The following is a 21,333-nucleotide window of genomic DNA, read 5'->3' as shown; positions in this document are numbered from 1 at the left end:
TGTCACTACCTGAAGTTGTTACCAGTTAAAGCAGACTTTTGAAAACACTTGGTTTGGAAGTAGGCTAGCCTACATCTAAAACGTTTTTGAGTCCTCACAATTGTTACAGGCTAAGCCAGAAATGTAACCTTAGTCAGTATTTTTAAATCTTAGTTAGAGTATTTATTTTGTTATATGTATTGGATTTATATAACATTATTTTGTAATTAATATTTGTTATGAGTTAGAATTTATTATATCTGGAAGGCTAGGCTACAAAACCTCTGTCGTTGTACTTTTTCAATGTTGGTAAATCTTCCTTACCCAACAATCGTCTGTCTTGCTGGTATCTCCGAACACAGGATTATCAGCCATTTAATATTTGTATACAACACCATTGAAGAACTCATACTACCTCTCATGTCTACCAAAATAAAATATCTCTTTAACTTTTATAAGGTTTTTTGAAGTTATTTCTTTCATGCCCCTAGATGGCGGTAGATAGTTGTAGCCTATATCTGAGGCACTTCACTGATGCCTGCTTGAGGGGCTTCAGCCATAAACACAGCAGATAAAAGCTGTGATCTCTGCAGACAATTTCAGGGGAAGAGATGAGATCCCAACCCAGCAAGGGCAGAGAGGGCTATGCTCTATGATGGATTGGTAAAACAGGGATACATCTGCAAACATTTATCACATCTTTTGATTAATTATGGCTAATTTGAATGAACTTAAATACATTTCTCAGCTAGGTTATATGAAGTATGTGAAGACTTTACTCAAGATAATAATGGCCAGTCCTCATGCACCTCCTCATTGCAGATTGATTGCACTGAGTGAAACTGGGTCTATATACATTTACTGTATTTGATGATGCACCCTCTGCCTCTCCTCTCATCTTCTGCAGACCTGACACAGAAATAGGGAAAATACAAGTGGTGAGCAACAACCATTACCTCATCAAGATACTTGATCATGGCAATACTACCGATTACATGCTATTGATTCCTTAAAGACATACAATATCCCTCTGTCTCCATCCCTTACACACAATTCCTTCCTCCTCCCTCCCTACCTCCCTACCTCTCTACCTCTCACACAAACTTGCTCAGACAGCCCAACGGATCACACCAATGTCCTACTTAATCCATGTCCCACCTCTGCAACCAAGCCCTGCTGTTCAGATGAATTCAAGTAGGAAATAAACATAAAAGGTTAAAAGAAAGACAAAGCATGTGTTTAGCACAATATGTAACATTTTGATGGCAGAGGAGAGTTACACAGTTATAAAAGCAACAATTCCTACAGATCATCAGTTAATCATTTCATAATCACCTAAAATGTTGTTTTTTTCAAACACGGCCAAGTAAATTTATCAGAATGTTAGACTATGTTTTCTAACAACAGAGTAAGATACAGCATTGAACTAAACATAATGTATAGCACTGAAAATGCATGCAGTACTGCAGGTAGGAGATGAAGGATAAACATTTAGCAACAAATTAGCTTTTCACTATGTGTGTTTCTGCCCATTGTTCTAATTTACTTTTCATCTTCCTGCTTTAGCTCGCTCTCCCTCTGCTTGCATGCTGTGGGAAAGGAGGTGCTTTACAGTGCACTGTACAGTCTGAGCCTATTGGGAACATGCTGCTGACTCAGCCCAGGCCACTGCATTCATATATCTGCACTGCAGTGCTGTCTCTGCTTACTCCCCCTCCCCTCCCTGCTCCTTTTTCTCAGACAGTGTGCCACCTTACACGCACATGTGCACACACACACACACACACACACACGCACGCACGCACACACACACACACACACACGCACACACAGACAGACAGACAGAGGAGGGGGAAGGAAGGATGGAAACACACATGCACACACACCTGCTTTTATAGTCATTTCAGTGCTGTTGCACCATGACACACCCAACCCCATCAACTCAAACAATGATCATATTCAAAACATGTACAAAGACAATGTGATTAAAGCATTTTTGATGTATATTGTGTTGTGTGCAAACCTTAATACGCTGTCTTTGTGTTGCTGTTGTCTGTCCTCCCTGTCCTGTGAAGCTTGCAAACATGTTCTCTGCCATGTTTGCAACGTGTTAAAGCAAATAAAGGGAATATTAGCAACAATTAAAAACACAAACAAAATCACCTTGAGCATGAACATGTACAATTTCACTTGAATACCTTAAACGTTTAAATTCTCACAGTTATCAAAGTAAATGAGGTGGTTAAACATCAGAAAAAAACATCCATCATCAGACATGGTGGAACATATGCTGCAGGATAAAGTGACAGTCAATAATGTTGTATCCAAGAACGACACCAGCCAGAGGTGTAACTGGAAGGCTGCTTTATTGTTTGGAAATAGATTCGTGCTCAAATGAAGATATTCTTTCACTGATTCTCATTTAATCGTCCCATGTGGTTGTGCAACACATGTCCTGTCTCTGACTGTATTAGTGGCAAGAGATAATGACAGTCAAAAGATTTTTTTTTCAGTTAGCCTATTTTCAGGAAAGAAAAGAAATGTATCTCAGTCATGCTACAAAAGAATGGCCTCATATACCGATTGGTAACCCAACATTTGGAAATGAACAGAAGTGTAAAACAGAAGGCAAGCTGTTCCCTTTACTAGCCCGAGAGCCGGTAAACAGAACACACAGAGAGAGCACTTGTACTACATGACTCTACAAGATGTTAGTCCAGACAGTCTATTCTAGGTGGTGAGTTTTCAGTTTACAAGTTAATTTTGATCTCAATGCATCATTTCTATCGTGCTCCGTTTTGATTCACTCCCATGGGTTTTTAAGATCCTCATTGCTGATTTTATCGACAGACTAAATAGGAAGCTAAAAAGGCACGTGCCGTTAAGAGATATTGCACCATAAACAAACACATAGACAGTTAAGACAACTAACCCTTAAATCATTAGATATATCATATTGAAAGTGACAGCAAAATTAAAGATCAACTCCAAACTGCAGCAGTGTTAGGGGGAAACATGGAGGAGGGTTAGAGTTGAAACGAGCAAAAATCTGTCACACAAAGTGACCTCCCACTGGGGCGCACTGGTTAACCAGCCGTTGCCTGTAAAAGGCTGTGAGTGTGTGCACGTAAGTGTGTGTGTCTGTCTGTGTTTGTATTATCTCTGTGTGTACAATATAGGAAACTAGGGGCAAGACATCTTCACACATGTACAAAAGGGTATGCTGGTAGTGCAATCCTCTCACCAAGGCAGGCTCCACAATTCTCAGCAAGCAGCCAGTACAACACCATGCATTGTACGCTGGTACCCAGTATGCAGAAGTCCTGGGCAGGCCAGAGTTTTGGTTATTCTCTGAACATACCACACAAAGAAAGAAGCATGATCAGTTACACTCTGTGGTTCTGGTATCACCTCAATGCAAGGAGTGGACAGGAGAGTATATATACTATATATATATATACGGTAGAATATATATATAATATATATGTAATATAGCTCTGTATATGTTTGTATTGATTTATACACTTTTAAATACAATTTCTGCTTTTTAATATAGATTCTTTTAGCTTACTCCCTTCTTTTTTGTGAAAAGTGACTCAAAAAAATCTACTCCATCTAACAAATGTGTCACAGCCTAACAAGTGTGACAAGGGGTGTCAGCTGGAAGCCATTCTATTTACGGTTATTAATATTTAGTGTTAGATTAATAGCTGTAGTTTTTTAAGTAATCCTGTATTTACAAAAAACTACACATGCCGTTAAAATAAAAATATATTACATTATTTATAGTTTCTTTAAAAAGTCCATTCTTCGCAGTTTGTGTCGCATAGAACATAGCCTGAACTGTATTCTTTTTAAACATTTTTTTTCCCGAATGGATGTATGTGTGTATTTTTTTTAGGTTTCGTTCTGTATCCATGGTGATCTGGGAGAAAATGGACGGCGGTTGCTTTTATGCTTATCATTCAGAGTTTTATTTGGTTCAAGGTAACACCCACACTGATTTTGGAGATCTCATGCAGCAACTGGACCATAAAACTTGAGAACGGATGAGGGCGTTAATCATCAACAGGAAGTGACATCACTGCACAACAGGAAGTGCAAAAGCTGTGGTGTGGTGCTTAGGCTCACAGTACCATTCAAATGCATCCAGTGCTCTGTAGTTTATTTTGTATTTGTTATGCAATAGAGCGATATGACGGGAAAAATAGCAAATAAGAGGCTCAGAGCACTTGTGAACTACTGAAATCTGGGGCCTATCCTCTGAGCACAGAATTAAGAGTGCTTCTTAAACCAACATATCCCAATTCACTCTCATGACATCTCCTCTGTGATTCCTATCGGGGGTGAACAATAATATTTTGTTTATCGAAATCAATTGAGACCAGACTACAGTCCATAATGACTTAACCACAAATGTAATCTGCTATCAATATAAACGCGGCCAATACAAGCGAGCGAAATGTTGCTGTTTCACTGAGATGCTTCTAGCCCTATAATTCAAAGCATCATAAGCAGGAAGCGCCAAACTGGCCCCTGACCGGGCGGCTGTCGAGATCATTGTCCATCGACATGGCATTAAACACAAAAGAGTAAAACGTGATTTCATAAATACTCCCATCACATTCACTTGCATTTTGTTGCAGAGCTCATAATAGTACATCTATAATATCTCCTGAGAAAAAGGGATGAATTTTTCAAGCATTGCATACATTTCTAGGGTCTCTCTGTCTAATAATGACAGCAAAAAAACTGAATGGGCATACTTCACCCAATCCCACGCCATGGACAAAGGGCAACAAGGGATAACAAGGCAGATCTCTTTGGCTTCTCCACACACAATGTTCTCATCACCCATCTATCATGTTCTGTTCCTCATCATAATAGCATTCGACTAACAACCATCAAATATGTTCCGACATCGTCATCATAGATGTGGCTTATAAAGTGTGTAAAATAAGACTTATTACCCACCAAACATGAAAATTACGTTAGGGAAAAATAAAAAAATAAAGAAACAAACATTGAAATAAGCTACAATAGCCAATACATAATTTAAACCATTCTCAGCTCTTCCAGAAAGGTCTCACCACCCAAAGAGAAACATCAGAAAGGAGTTTGCCATACCTGTGAAATCCCCACAAACCACTTATAACCGACAGTAGGACTCCCAAAATGCCTGCTCACACAAAACTAAAGGCAGATGGTATGGAACATTACATAGGTGCATACAAATTATAAATATAAGCATTTTAGATTCAAAGTGTTGTGCCCTTGAAAACATTAAGTCCAAATTAACAAACACTTCAGTCCCATGAAACACACAGACATCCGTTTTTCCACATCTTACACACTCAAAATCTCCAGAGCAGCAAATAAATTGTTTGGATTTCACCCACTGATCCACTGTGGCGGTATTATTCACCAACATATTCCATTCTTCTGTCTATAGAGGCAACAATTTAAACATCTGAAATAAGTTGAGTAATGAGATAAAAATTCAGATCCATTTTAGATTATCAACCCCAATATCACTTATCTTTGTTAAACAATTGACTCTGAACTCTGAGCTTTCAAATTGTGACAATGCCTCAATCTTACAGTCGAGCCACTGTTGTGGTCTGAGTATTAGTGTCTTGTGGACTATGATAATTCATGCAAGATTTCTGATCAAAACATGCCATCATGCAAGTCATTTCTATGCATTGAACAAGCACAATTATTTATGTATTTGTTTGGAAATCTTTCTGAGTAAATATAAGCCCTTGGCCCGAGTTGACCCCATAATAAACAGATCCTTAACCAATTGGAGTGAAAGCCCATGTAAAAAAACGTTTTGATGTGGGTATAACAAAGATAAAATGAGTAGAAGAGTTACGTGACATGGGCAAAATGTTGAATATTGTTCTTTTTTTGTCTGTTTGCATTTTTGCTGCTCAAATGAACAATTTCTAGCTTTAATAAAACGGAAAAGTACTTCCAACGCTCTGTCATTTTTGTGTCTTTCACTCATCAGTCATCCTTCTGTTTGATCTTATAGAGTGAGTGTGTCATTTTGCTCCTCTACACATTTCAGTACCAGATGACACACAAGCACTCACTGGGTGCTTTAAGAAGACAATCCTTCAGCATCAAGCAGCAGCATCCTTGTTTTTCCTTCACAACACTGTCTTCCATATGGAATCCATTACTGTGTCCAGGCGCTGAATTCCTTTAGTGTTTTTTCATTCTACCTCTTGGTGTAGAGTTACTTGTCTTATCTGTAGAGCAGTGTTAAAGTGAGCAATCTGCCTTTCAGCAGACACAGACATTCCCTTGTCTGTTTTTCATTCCCTTTTGTTAAGATCAGTAGTCTAGATACAACAATGTCACACAGTATGCTGATTATGTTTGGTTTGACTGAAGTTCAAGAGTCTTCAAGCTGTAACAGACCAAGTTGCTTCCCTCTGCATCAATATAAGAATGAAGTCTGTAAACAAAATTATTGAGTATTATTTTTTTCTGACTTGCAAATGAAATAATCTGTACATCTGTGTGGGTGAGTTTCCTCTTGCTTTGCTTGAAGTTACATTATTATAATTGTTATTGTTATTACTGTGATTATTATTCCAACGCTCTAACATTTAGATTCCCTGATGTCTTTTTGGTTTCTTCCCTTCTCTTTCCTTCCTCCCTTGTCCTCATTGTTGCCGTCCTCTTTTTCCTTGTCAGGTTTGGTTACACTGTCATAAGAGGGCAGGGAGGCAGTTGAGGGAGTGCCCTCCTTCTTTTCTTGTTCCGGATTGTTCCCGCCATTCTCCACCTTGTTATTGACTCGTTTGCGCTTAAAGACAAAACCCCGCCTCCCCAGGTAGGCACGGTAAGACCGCTGAATGATTCTGGCAGACACCTCCTCCTGCTTGCGCCTCAGAGTGGTGGTGATTGGCTCGTAAGAGACCTTGGAGGGGTTGGCTGCCACAAAGCGCTCCTCCATTTGTTGCCTCAGCATGTCCAACTCGCCACTGTCACCCAGCACACGCTTGGTGAAGGCAAACAGGATGTCCAGGCAGTGGATGCGATCGCCGCTCACCATGGGCATGTCCATGGCGATCAGTTCAATGGTGTTGGGCTTAGGAACTCGGAACGGGTGTTCAAGTGCATCAGCAAAGTCTGAAAGCTTGGCATAGTTGATGAACTGAGACGCATCAGGGTCAAACTTCTCCCAAATCTCATAAAACGTCTCAAAGTCATCCTCACTGAGCGGGTCGGCACTCTCCTCTGTGGCCACGCTGAAGTTCTCCAGAATGATGGCGATGTACATGTTGACCACAATGAGGAAAGAGATGATGATGTACATAACAAAGAAGAAGATGCCCACGGAAGGGTTGCCACAGTCTCCGGTGGCGGGGGTCCCGGGATTCTCCAGCTTGGGTTCGCAGTCTGGAGCGTAGTTGAGGATGGGCAGCAGCAAGCCGTCCCAGCCAGCTGACGTGGTGATCATGAAGAGGATGATCATGCTGTTGCCGAAGGTCTCGAAGTTGTACATGTCATCGATTCCAGACATGTGTCTCACATAGCCAAAGTTGGACATGCCAAAGATGGAGAAAATGAACATAACCAGGAAAAGTAGTAGACCAATGTTGAACAAGGCAGGAAGTGACATCATGAGGGCAAACAGTAGAGTTCTGATTCCTTTGGCCCCTTTGATGAGACGCAGGATTCTGCCAATACGAGCCAGACGAATAACCCTGAAGAGTGTTGGTGACACAAAGTACTTCTCGATTATGTCGGCCAGAAACATTCCTGAAGCGGAGAGGAGGCAAAGAGAGACAGAGCAGACATTTGGTTAAAATATATGGGATTAAAAAAAAACTGAAACAGAGTTCTTTACTTAACACACATAACGCTTGAGCAAGCACATTCATAGTTTGTAGAAGAAATCTGGAGAACCAAAAGAACAAACTATCAATTGTTTGTATTGGGGATAGCATCCTCTGTAGAAAGTCGTGCAAAAACGATATCCACCATGAGTTTATGTTTATGTATTTTGTGGTGTCAGCACAAGGTGATGATTTATCTGTGACGCCACTGTGGCGGCGAGGGAGTGCGGTCGTCTCTCTAGCAGAAGGTTGTGGGTTCGATCCCGGCCTTTGCATTCAACATGTCAATTTATCCTTGGGCAAGGTACTTAACCCTGAGTTGCTCCCGATGGCATGGCCAATGGTGTGTGAATGTTAGTTCCTAGAGCAAGGTACACTGCTCTGTGCGAATGGGTGAATGACTTGTAGTATGCAAAGCACTTTGAGGGGTCGTAAAGACCGGATAAAGCGCTATATAAGTACAGTCCATTTATCTTTTAATTTATTGAGATATTCAGTCAAGATGTTTTACTCATTAGGATTTTCTCGCCTTTTAACTGCTTTCAAACTGTTTTTGAGATATTAAACAAAATGGAATGTATTGCATGGTTTATCTTTGGGAAACATGAACATTTAAACATGAGTCTTGCCTTAAAAACCCATTCATTAGGGCAATATCTGAGCTTCTTATTAAGAAGGTTCACACTTTTCTTTGTATATAAATAACCCATTTTTTAATACTTGCCCACGATTGAGAGGATGACCACAACCACATCAAAGATGTTCCAGCCGTTGGTGAAGTAGTAGTGACGTAGCGCAGTTAGCTTCAATACAAACTCGCAAGTGAAGACCACAATGAAGATGAAGTTGACCCAGTAAAGCACTTCCTCTGTCTCCTTTGTCTGGTCGTCTGTCTCTATCATCATGGTGACCATGTTGAGGCAGATGAGGATCATGATGGAGATGTCGAACACCTGCTGCGTCACAAAGTCAAACACCATGCCCTGGATCGGGTTCTGAGGACAAATGGGGGGAACAAAAGGGGGAATGTTATGAGTCATAATCCTTATAACGTTACAAAAACAAACCTGCTTGTCAGTAAAGACTGAAATTTGTTTTTTTTACCTGGGGCCTGGGTATTGGTTTTTGTGGTTTCTTTGAACCTAGTTTCTTCATGGCATTGTAGTATTTCTTTTGCTCTTCCGTCATGAAGATATCCTGACCTCCGAAGTAAAGGGACAAAACAAAAACTATTTGGTTACAATTTGAAAGGATTTAGCCCTCTTATTCCACTACTAAACATAATATTGTTTAACATTGTATTTGACTGTGTAAAAAAATGCTTATAATATTCGTTTACAATGTTGAAATCTTAGCCTAAATTATTTATTTGACAATTGTCTGAAATTGCATTCTTGCTTATATTTAGACAACTTAGCAAAAAGACTGGAAACAGAGAAACGGCTAGCCTCGCTGTCCAATATCCTCCAACCAGCTCCACTAAAACTCATTAATTTCCACTTCCCCTTGTTTCCAGGCTTTATGCTAAGCTAAGCTACCTAGGTGGCTTCCTAGAAATTAGAGTGGTATTGATCTTCTCATCTTACTAACATCTAAAAAGGAAATAAACATTTTTCCAAAACTGTTTCCTTATCTAAAAGCAGCTTGAAGGTGAAAGTGGGGAAAATAAATCTTATCTTTTTCTTCTGTTGGTTGAAGTTATCAATGATGACACCAATGAAGAGGTTCAAGGTGAAGAAGGAGCCGAAGATGATGAAGATGACGAAGTAGATGTACATGTACAAGTTGTCCTCGTAGATAGGCTGGTCCTCCACCTGTAAGAGGGAAAAGTAAGATTTTGTACAAAACTGCACAATTGCATGTTCATGCGGAAGTCTATTTTTTAAAACGACAACAAGCATACCCTTCTGGAATCTATTGCGGCGTACATAATGTCCATCCAGCCTTTGAATGTTGCCTGTATAGTTGGAGGACATATTTTGGAGAAAACCGGTTAAATTCTAGATTTCAGAACAGATAATCAAATAAAAAACATACAACAAAGGTGTCTCACCACTTGCAGAAGTGCCAGGTATCCTGCCCCCACATTGTCAAAATTGATCTTGACGTTTTTCCATCTGACTTCAGTGAAGTTTTGACTGATGAGTGCTAAACACTCTGTTTTGTTGTTGACGACGTGAGGGAGGAAGTTTTCCTCAGCAGTGTTATTGTAACAGTAGTAATACTTTCCAGCAAACAGATTGACCCCCATGATGCTGAAGATGAGCCAGAAGATGAGACACACCAGCAACACATTCATGATGGAGGGGATAGCACCCACCAAGGCGTTCACCACAACCTGAAGAGAACAGCGAGGAAACAGAGCCGCTGTAGCTCAGCAATCATACACCAACTGCATGATGTTCACACTTAAGGACATCAACACACACATACATAGAAAGGCACATTCACTCACTCCACTTGAGGATAAAAGGTGTGTTACGGGATTTCTTGAAACTTGATATAGCCAATCAAAAAGAAAAACAAGAGGTGTAACAATACTGTTAATTCATGGTGCAGCAAGACACAATTCAGAGTCATGGTTTGATGCACTGTGGATATTTCTTAACAAAGTTGGATTGAAAATAAAATCAACTGTCCAACTATGACTCAAATTTATTTATATATATATATTTTTTAAGTATTGCTTCCCTGTCAGTTTTGGGGTTAACTGGGAATAATAGAATACAACAAGATCTTTATATGCCATAAGAGAAAGAAAAATAGAAATGGCCAGTCAAAGGTGTGCTCATGCAGATAAAGAGCTCTCAAATCCATAGTATCACAATACAGTACATTGTGTAATGACACTTATATATTGTTACACCTCTATAAACGTTATTCATTTTTACTTTCATATCCAAATATTGTAGGGATTGTACAAATCACATACATTATATAAAATATATTTATATTAATATAAACAATGTAAAAACGTTTTTACAAATATTGTCAATTGATAATTTGAGTGTGACTTAAGTGAATCTGCACTGAAGCAGTGGGTTGTTGTAGATAAAGCTATAAGCTAAAGGAAGACACCAAGTGAATGTGCATTTCCAAACAAAGAAGAACCATGGTAACGGAAAGCCAAATAAACCAAAACTATATAGGCAAACATCAAATGTCAAAACGTTTCTCTCATGTTAGTGTTCTGCCTAATAATATAGAGACAAAGCATCCATTTGATCTATAAAATGGTGATCATGAAAATCATGGTGATGACATTCACTGAGGAGTGGTGAGCAAGGATGGCGGGGGAGGGGGGGTATGCAACCAGAAGTTTGTTGATCTTCCAGTGTGACAATGCCAAAGCCAAACTGTGATAAGATCAGATAACGGCACACTTGAGGCAGAGCAACAGTCAGGGGATGCTGAACTTAGACACTGACAAGGTTTTTTTTCTTTTCTGCCCAGCAACAACCAGAGGCTGGTCCAACCAGTCACACATTACAATAGTGATCTGAAGAACTACAGAAATACACTTTGTCTTTCTCAGGCAACGCTCAGTACAGAGCCCTGAGGGTCACATGTTATCAAAAATGCTTAACTTGGAAGCTGTGCACACGGTTACTCATAAATCAAATATGAGCATACTAAAATATGCACTCACAGTTTATTTGCCCATCTGCACACATGTCTTTATTACTTTGTTTGTCCATGACAATTAGGGGCTCCGTATCTCAGGAACACTTTAACATGTATGGGTTTGCTTGTTCAGATTGCATAACACTACTCTCCATTAACTCCGTTGTGTGACTCAGTGGAAACAGGTTTTGTGTGATGGTTCATACCAACCTCTAGTTGTCCTCTCAGCTGGTACTGAACACTTCAGGGCTGAATAATTATTAAAACATGTTTCATCATTCAGGTCAAAATCCTGGTTTTCTGTCTGCTGTTGCATAAGGCATGGGACAGATTTTTTAAGGTGTTTTGTTCAAACTTTAAAAAATGTAATCTTTGCAAATTGCCTTAACGTAGCACTACATTTATAACAAATGAAATGAAATATGATAAATCAAATCAGATGTATCAAGACCATCTGAAATGATCTGAATCCATGCAAAAAGCTTCTCTTTGATAAAAGCTTTTACCTAAAGAAAATTACCTTTATCGGGATTTAAAATAAAGAAATCTATATTGCCATCTCTAGCATGCGTTGATGCTATTATTTAATCGGCATGCAAAAGGACCAGCTTTCTGGTATCTTGGGTCTTACCCTCATCCCTTCAAAACGTGACAGGGCCCTGAGGGGTCTCAAGGCCCTCAGTGTCCTGAGTGATTTAATCGGACCTAGATCGGAGTAGCCCAACGCATTAGCTATAAGGCTGACTATAGACACCTACACAGATAGGGACAGAAGGAGAGGGAAAGACAGAGGCAAAGGAAGAGAGGACCCACATAGTTAGGGGATATAGAGAGAAGGTGTGCCCTATATATACTGTAAGGATGGCTGAATGGTTATATACAGGTACATATAAGTACATACATCGTTTCTAAATGTGTAAGTATATGTATCCATAAAAACATAAACAGGGGTTATTACAATAGACAAAGGTCAATAAAGTGTACATGACCCAAGTTTTTTTTCTTCTTTTTTTACATGTTTGTTTGCTTATGTTTGGTTTAGTTTGGCAAGCCAGTCTAGCGTGATAACCAGCTTAACAGCACAGTAAGCACACCTGGAAAGAAACTTGTGGTTGACACAGTGAGAGGGAGAGAAGATAAAGAGTCAAACAAAGGGAAAAAATTAGAGGAGAGATGTATTCACAAACACTAAATCAATGTGACACAATAATATACACACAGTACACAGTACAAAACAGTACAGTTTCCACACCAGAGAGCATCTTACTTAAAGAGGGGGAGAGAAAACGCAGAAGGTTGAGGACAACTTTCAGGGTTAGAAGAGAGAGGATAACCTGTGAAAGTACGAGTCCCAACACAGCACATAAACCTTACCCTGGACCCTCAAACAACGACACCTCAGTCCCTCTCGAGAGCTGCACAATGTCTCTCTTAACTTAAAGAGAGACACAGTTATAGGCACCTGCTGTGAGAGAGAGGACAGGTCAATATTAGGGTAGAGATTTGCATGGAAAGTCAGGATTAGTTATCTGTACAACACTCGGGCCAATTTAAATATATTGAGATTTCTTCATATTTTAGGTTTTCTATTGGAGAATGAGTAAGGGGTTGGAAAGGCACCGGATCCAAACATAACCTGGAAAACTTGACTGATCTCTCCTTTATCACATCCATAAACTAGGACTCTAACACGGAATGAGAGGAAGAAGATGCTGAATTATTTTTTATTTCACAAACGTGAAGCTAATGAATTATTTAATGTTAGATTTCTCAATTATTTTGGTGACAATTTGAGAAAAATACTTTACTTTTTTACCCCAAAAGACCAATCGGTTCCCCCTGTTATATTTTACATATATATGTTCATTAAATAATTGTTGTAAATATTGGTTTGAATTATTGTTTACAAAATAAGTAGCGTTGGTTTAGTGGGTGGAGTATTGCTGAGTTTTGGTGGGTTTTTCCAGGGTCAAATGGTCCAGGACCGTTTTTGATCTCGAGTCCGTTCCAATACTCTAAACTGAATTGTATTCAATACAATACACTCAGGTTCTCAAAGGGCAAAATCTAATTGAATGTCATCATTTTAAAAGTGCCTAGTTGGGACAAACTTTATCATCTCTAAATTGTTGGCAATTATGTCTCATCTTGAAAATGCCCATGCACAATTAAGGCTCCTAGTTCTTCTTATGACGGTGAAGTTAAAAGCATTATTGAATAATTGACATTGTAAAAATACACTATCATATCTTTTCATCAAAATATATTTCCCAAAAATGTCAAACCAGTTAAAATAATATCATGTTATGTCTTACTAAGGGGTTTCTAGGGGACTTTTGTTTTTATAATTTTTAAACCTCTCAGCAGCTGTGCTGTATTTCAATGTCATCTGATTATCATGTGGAATAAATGATTGAGCCATGGTGTAAATGTGCCCATTTGCGCTCTGGGAGTCATTGGAAACACATCACATAAGTCAGCACTTGACAAAAAACACAAATGTAGGTATTGGGACAGACCCAAAGACAAGTTCAGGAAACCAACAGGAAATACATCATACATTAGTGTATCCTTATCATGTGACAATGGATGTTAATATAAAATCACAGACAGATTGGCGCCTCATAGTCAATTATGGTGGAAAATTGGTGGTCTATAGATAATGGATGACTTACCAACCTGCACATGACCTAGCACAACATTAAACACATCATCAAATACATGTAAAAAGATTAAGTCTCGGTTTGATTCAATATTTTTGAAGAAAAAATCTGAATCATACAAAAAGAGTCAGAGGCTGTATTTGTAATAGTTCAGTTCAGTAAGTCAAAAACTATTTGGACATTGTCATGTCCGAGAATAATAGCAGATAAAGTAGTACTTTGTTAGTAACTATTACTTATTCCCTACTGTAGGCTATAATTTGAGTCCCATAAATGTTTTACTTGTTTCATTTGGGAATCCAGACACTGCAAAATGGCAGATACACCAAACAGTGGGCTATGCAGGATGCTTGATTACAGTTGATCATTTCTGACAGCGTAACACTTTTCTTCAAATTCAGACTTTATTTCTGTATTCTGAGATAAGTTTCTGAACAAATATATCTTTTCAAGATTCTTCTTCAGACTGTGGAAATATTACAATATATAAAATTATGCATTTAAGTTCCAAAGGAATACGGAGCCAGTGACTTCATTTTTGCACAATGTTGGCCCCGTACTCATCAACTGCCTTTCTCTCCTTAACTGATATTCAAGATTCAAAGTATTATTGTCATAACACAACTATGGTGTAATTATGTAATGTATGATATACCCTTGGATTTCGGTAAAAATGAACTAACACTGTCTTATGTCCCACCTCTACTTCCTGCATCAACAGGAAAAGGTCATCATTAGACAGAACATGCCTAAGCTGGTAGGTGCCACTAACACCTCCCACAATCAGCTGCTTGTGGAAAGATTAATCATGCTGTCAATCAAAATGCAGTTCACTGCCTGCATAGTTGTTACAGTTTAATTATTTTTTTTTAAACGGCACTGTAGAAGCTACGTTTAAAGTCAGTTTTTTGAAAGCAGCTCCTAGTCTGCCAAAATGACTGACTATCTCTTGCACCATGTTATCCATGTAAATGTATTTCCTGCAACATGCCTAGCTTGGCATGTTGGGTCTGGCTCTTTTTGAAGGTCCCCATTTCTTCTGGCCCTTAAGCATACCATGTCATGTATAATGTTCCCTTTTCAAATACAGACACAAGAGGAAAATCAAGTGAGAAACTCATCATGCACAATTGACAAGGAGAACAAACCATATGTGTTCAATAGCAATCAGGTGGGGGGAAAACTGAATGACTCAGCAATCCAGAGATTATAGAAAAACCTTCCAGTGGCATCCTAGTACTGGCAGACTATGATACTGACATTGAGCACTGCAAGGAAAACATAGCCCTCTTATCAATTTACCAGTTAGATCACATTATATTTCCACTTTAACTGTATTTTTGTATGAGCTGGGGTTTCGACCCCCTTCTGATATGTCCAGCAGTAACATTTAAATTTGCAGCTTTGCTAACCGCAAATGTGTCCCACAAAGCACTGCAGCAAAGCCTGGAGATCACATAGGAAGCAATGGTCCCAATAGATCATTTTCTCTGTCAGGCTTGTACTGTGGGGATCATCCAAAATGTGTGATAAAATCTTAGTATCATTGTTATTACTGTTGTGTAACCTGTAGATTTAAATAAAATACTGTCATTAATTCAGTCATTAAGTTCAGTGTGACAACCTAAAAACAGAGTGACGAATGGGTCTGTTGGAGTCAGTATGGGACTTATTTAAGAGGCTTAGCAACATTACATGGAGTGGTGGGCACATTTTTTTTTTTTACACAGAATAAATTGAATATATAATACTTAATGTGTGTGTGCATTGACAAAATGCAATGAAACTAACAAAAATGTATCTTGAAATGACGGTTGTATCATTTAAACATTTTTTTATTTAATCATTCTATCACTAGTTCTGACAAAAAAAAGGCTGAGGTAAGGTCCAGCTTAACGGTATAAATGAACCAAAAAGCCAAAACCTAAAAGTCAGGCCTTTATTTGATGTTGCAATCTTAAAATATAATCATGAGGAGTTGAATCAAATTATTTGTATATTTTGCATTGTTGCACTATTTGTTTAGTAGCGACAAAATGGTAGGCACATTTACTTACATCCACAATGAAGAAGTCAAGCCAACACCAGGCATTTGTGAAGTACTTGACGAAGCCGTAAGCCACCCATTTCAGCAACATCTCCAGGATGAAGATATAAGTGAAAACTCGATCTGCATACTCCAGAATGATCTTGATTGTCTTCCTCTGCTCAATGTACACGTCCTCAAAAGCCTAAAGAGCAATTACATTGTCAATGGCTAACTTATCACTTTCAGCATTTTACATCGTGTTTCACATTAACCCCAACTGGGAGGTAAGCCACACATTAGAGTATTTTGCTTATTGTTTGATATCTCCAAAAAGGATTTCAACAAATTACCAATACTATTTCCATTTGGGGTGGGGTTTTTATCACTGTATTATGGTAGATTACTATTATTCTAGAACACCTTATGTTATATTTTGCAAAACCAGCTATTATGCTTTGTTTACCTTTTCAGACAATGAGTGATTTACATAGTGAAGGAAAACTGGTTGACGAACGACATTTTTTGCATAGTCAAACTAGACTTATAGTTCCCACAGCTCTTACATTCTTCATTGCCCGTTTCCTTTCTTTAGCACACACGTAAGTGTTTTGATTTGGCCACGGGCCTTCCCCCTCCAGAAAGCTGCAAACCCAAGCGGGATTCTGCCGCTTAAAAGGTTGGTGCATTACAGCACTTTTGCTGTCCATTAGCAACAATCATATGAAGGGCAGCTGCAGACGAAAAGCTGGCAGTGCTTGAGCACATCTTTAAGAGATTCACTTTCGCTAAATGATGCCACATTCTTGCTTTATTGAAATGTTCTTCTTTTTAAGATGTTATCTCCTTCATTAATCATAATATTGCATGTAACTTATTAGTAAAATTATGTTTATCAACTTGTAAACAAAAGTGGGGACACCCATACATTCAACTGCATTCATATTTGCATAGTGATAGTAAAATAACTTATTTTTGCAATGTTCTGTCAGTAGTACAGCAAATATTGTTTAAATCTAATTCTAACATTGCTTCTACTGCTTTTTAATTTAACATCTCAAATGTGTGAGAGTGGAGGGCTATTCAGTCCATTGCCATCTGCACTATGGCACTAAATCCTACACGCTAGAGACCTTTAAACTAAAGCAGTTAATAGTCTGCCAAAAACAAAAGAGACACCAGTTAGTTAAGCGCACCAATTCAACAGGGCCACAAAAAACATCCTCTGTGTGTGTGTGTGTGTGTGTGTGTGTGTGTGTGTGTGTGTGTGTGTGTGTGTGTGTGTGTGTGTGTGTGTGTGGTGTGTGTGTGTGGTGTGTGTGTGTGTGTGTGTGTGTGTGTGTGTGTGTGTGTGTGTGTGTGTGTGTGTGTGTGTGTGTGTGTGTGTGTGTGTGTGTGCGTGCGCGTGCATGTGTGCTCTTACCAGTGCTCCACTGCTGAGCAGGATCATGAAGATGATGAGGGTTTCAAACCAGTTGTGTTCTACAATCAGGTAGCAGGTCTTCCTCAGCCACCACCAGGGTTTTCCCCAGCCGTGAGTGATGGGAACATCACAGCACTTGTATTTGGCAATACACTCTGTGTTACAAACAAAGACACAACTGCTGATAAATACAGAAGAGAAGCATAAAACTACCAAGAACACATGATCATTTACCACGGAGTCAGATAATAAACAGCACCTACCTTCTGTCCAGCAGACCGCTGGATCAACATACTCCTCCACTACCTCCACCACTGCAACATCCTCCACATCAGGCTTGATGTCTATTGTGCTGCCCTCAGACGAACTGGTGTCATCCAGCTGGGACAAACAGAGGAGCAGAGAAATCAGTTCAACCTTACAGGCTCAGCAGTGAGATGCTGAAAGTGTGTGAACACGGCATAGTGCCAGGACAGCCATTACATTAATGCCCCTTGGGTTTATATGCAGGACATAATTTATTGCTAGAGGTAAACATGTTGTAGCCATGTAGTGGAGCTAGTTCTCCCTCTGCCACGCCTATTCTGCAGGGTTATTAATAGATTCAAAAGGAAAGCAGTTAAACTTGCCCAGTGATTGATTGTGCTGGTAATGATGGTTATTTTAATACATGCATAAATAGACATTCTTCAGTGATGAAGGAATCATTTAATTGAGATGAAATAATGAAACAAATGCGTTTCAAACAAAAGAGTCAGATTGAAAGACAAAATATATTTGTGATGAAAAGTAAATTTTTTATACACAATTTATACCATGTGTATTTTTGGAGGCCTATTACTTTTTGAATAATGTACATGTATGAAAAAAATACTCTGAATATGAAAGCAAGGACATAAAAAGGACAGAAATGCAAAATTCTCACTTTAAGCCGTTAAACCTACAGCCTGATGAAGTACACCTGAACCAATAAATCATGTCATTCTATAACACTAGGTCAAGGTGAGTCAGGGCAAACTAGTCACACACCAGTATACCAGCAGCCTTATTGTCTTTTTAAATACCCACACATGCAAACACTCAATTCCCAACAGGATGATACTGCACTTTATAATCTTAAATCGTCAGCAAAGGTCCGCATTCACACTCTTTTCTTCTCTCTCTCTTTTGTATTCCTTTTCACCTAACAGCCAGATGGATCCCTGCTCTCCTGATTGGCTGTTAGCAGCTCCGTCTGTGTCTACTCCCTGCAGTGTAGCTCGTGGCTGGCTGTGGTGCAGCGAAGATTGTTGTGTGGTTGGTTGAGGGAGCCCAGTGGAATATGAACCTGGTGCATGTACGGTAGTGATGCTGCTGCATTATCTCCTCTCCTCCTACAACAAACCAGGTCAAGGTGACCAAGGCATCAGACTTCTCTACAAGCTATACTTCTGGTTTTCCCTTCTCAAACATTCGAGTTAAATAGTAGACTAGACAGTATCTTACTCTGACTGTCGTTTCGTCAGGATTTCCTTTGTGTCTGTCTGTCTGTAGGGTCAGCATTTAGGCTCAGTGTTATAGCTCTCATGTCTAAATGGATGTTCTGAAATGTCAAGTGAACTGAATGTCTTCAGTGTGGCAGCTCAGACCAGCTCTGCTTAATGGATCAAAAGATGCTTCATGGGCACAAACCCAAACCAACACACACATATGCACACGTGACTTATTACATCACGTTAGGTTACATGAAGTCACCTTTTTGTTAAAAAATAATGTAGAAGCTTTGGGAATATTTTATGACAGCTATCGTTTATCTCGGAATTGGCCACAAATCATAATTTTCCTCTTTTAAGGAACTAACTGACCAAACTATCATCAAACTTTAAAGCAAGGACATCAACACTGCCATATCTCTGCTCACATTTTTCCTTCATTCTCACACCCATACCAGTCCTTCATACTCACATCTTTACTGTTCTCCACATCAGATTCACTGCTGAAATCTTCCGTGTTAAGGTTTTCAAAGTCTGACTCGCCAACAGCAATAGGAACACAGACAGTGAGGTTGGGATTGTGGATGAAGGACATGTAGTCTTCATCTATCATATACTTTCCCACACTGCTCCCAATGCCACTGGTGGTGCCATTGCCGTTTTTAGCATAGTCCAGTTCACGGTTGATGTCCACAGTGTGGTTTGCAATGCAGTTGAGCTTCTTTTCGTACATGTCATCCAGAGGCTTCTGTTCATCTTCTTCAGGCTGCAAGAAAGAAGAACAAATATAAAAGGTTACTAAAATGAATTTCGTCATAGAACTAAAACAAAAAAACCCTTTCATATAAAGACAGTTATAACTCAAGAGTATTAAATAACCAAGAATTGCTCATGCATTTAGATGATTAATCATACGGTACCTTCTTGAGCACTGATGCTACCAATATCGCCATGTGAACCTTGAACCAGGCAATCCCTATCTTAATGCGGGCCATAGCGAGCTGGAGGTTGTTGGGCTCCCCGTCGTCATCTGTTGCAGCGAGGTTGTCGGCACTGAACGAACTCAGCAGCAAGGCCAGGAACAGGTTCAGCACCTCAGAAACAGACACCACAAAAGCTGGAACCCATGCACTCACAGTAAATGGTTCACAACTGGGAAACTACAACGAGCTACTATCAACCACAAGCATCAAGACTATGATATTATTGTTTTTTCTTACCACCAGGTTTCCGATGACCATGACCATCATGAAGACGGTGAGGCACATGGTCTGTCCTGCCACCTCCATACAGTCCCACATGGTCTCAATCCACTCCCCACACAACACTCTGAACACAATGAGGAAGGAGTGGAAGAAGTCGTGCATGTGCCAGCGAGGCAACACACAGGTCACGTTGATCTTACACACACAGTCCTTGTAGTTTTTGCCAAACAGCTGCATGCCCACCACGGCAAAGATGAAGACGATGATGGCCAGCACCAGGGTCAGATTACCCAGAGCTCCTACTGAGTTGCCAATGATCTTGATCAGCATGTTGAGGGTGGGCCACGATTTGGCCAGTTTGAATACTCTCAACTACAAAAGAAATAGGACATGGGATAATGAAACAGTTATACATGTTATGACAATGATGGAAAAGAGGTTGGATTTGGCGTGTCTACAGTATACTGCGTTAGAAATAGGGATTCATCAGTCATACATCGGCATTGGCACATTGGCAAATAAGGAGAAATAATTACAATTATGCATTGTTATGAGTAGAGTATAACGCATATTAATGACGTGCCATAACACATTATAGAAATATAAATCATATAAAGTCTTATCAAAGTTCCTATAGCTATAAAGAACAAAAGTTGATAATAATAAATTGGATAAGACAAATCAGCATTATGCAAAGTATAAAAAGTATTTCTATTTTTATGATAAACATTTTCGGCCTACGCATGAGGGCCAGAAAAGATAAACAGATGGCGTTCCTCCTCTCTTCCGCTTACCAATCGGAATGACCTGAGCACTGACAGACCCTCCACATCAGCCAGTCCCAGCTCAACTAAACTCAGAGTCACGATGAAGCCATCAAAGCAGTTCCAGCCTCCTTGGAAGTAGTAATAGGGATCCATGGCAACCAGCTTGGCAAACATCTCTCCAGCAAAGATGCCTGTGAAAACCTGTGGACCCACACGGGATATTAGATACGGTTTATAATCTTTTTCTTATTAAAAAAAAAAAAGAACATCACAGATACATTTGGGATTGAGTTTCATGGAATGTATTTCATGGTG

General features: G+C 39.4%; 1 protein-coding gene across 1 annotated transcript in view; it reads right to left on the bottom strand.

The window, feature by feature from the left end:
* Positions 1–2,328: 2,328 nt before the first annotated feature.
* scn8ab (sodium channel, voltage gated, type VIII, alpha subunit b) overlaps positions 2,329–21,333 on the bottom strand; it is a 44,686-nt gene continuing 25,681 nt past the window's right edge. The window contains exons 14-27 of the mRNA XM_071203301.1: positions 21,046–21,263; positions 20,267–20,623; positions 19,967–20,140; positions 19,519–19,812; positions 17,838–17,955; positions 17,575–17,729; positions 16,183–16,356; positions 12,094–12,216; positions 9,892–10,176; positions 9,742–9,795; positions 9,515–9,652; positions 8,943–9,047; positions 8,563–8,833; positions 2,329–7,761 (exon numbers count right to left, since the gene is read on the bottom strand). Coding sequence (XP_071059402.1) covers positions 6,596–7,761; positions 8,563–8,833; positions 8,943–9,047; positions 9,515–9,652; positions 9,742–9,795; positions 9,892–10,176; positions 12,094–12,216; positions 16,183–16,356; positions 17,575–17,729; positions 17,838–17,955; positions 19,519–19,812; positions 19,967–20,140; positions 20,267–20,623; positions 21,046–21,263 — 3,632 coding nt within the window. The 3' untranslated portion in view covers positions 2,329–6,595. The remainder of the gene's footprint in view (positions 7,762–8,562; positions 8,834–8,942; positions 9,048–9,514; positions 9,653–9,741; positions 9,796–9,891; positions 10,177–12,093; positions 12,217–16,182; positions 16,357–17,574; positions 17,730–17,837; positions 17,956–19,518; positions 19,813–19,966; positions 20,141–20,266; positions 20,624–21,045; positions 21,264–21,333) is intronic.

The sequence above is a fragment of the Pseudochaenichthys georgianus genome, chromosome 5 (genome assembly GCF_902827115.2).
Source record: "Pseudochaenichthys georgianus chromosome 5, fPseGeo1.2, whole genome shotgun sequence".
Classification (NCBI taxonomy): Eukaryota; Metazoa; Chordata; class Actinopteri; order Perciformes; family Channichthyidae; genus Pseudochaenichthys; species Pseudochaenichthys georgianus.
The sequence above is the reverse complement of the archived record's forward strand: the minus strand, read 5'-3'. Positions and strand labels throughout refer to the sequence as shown.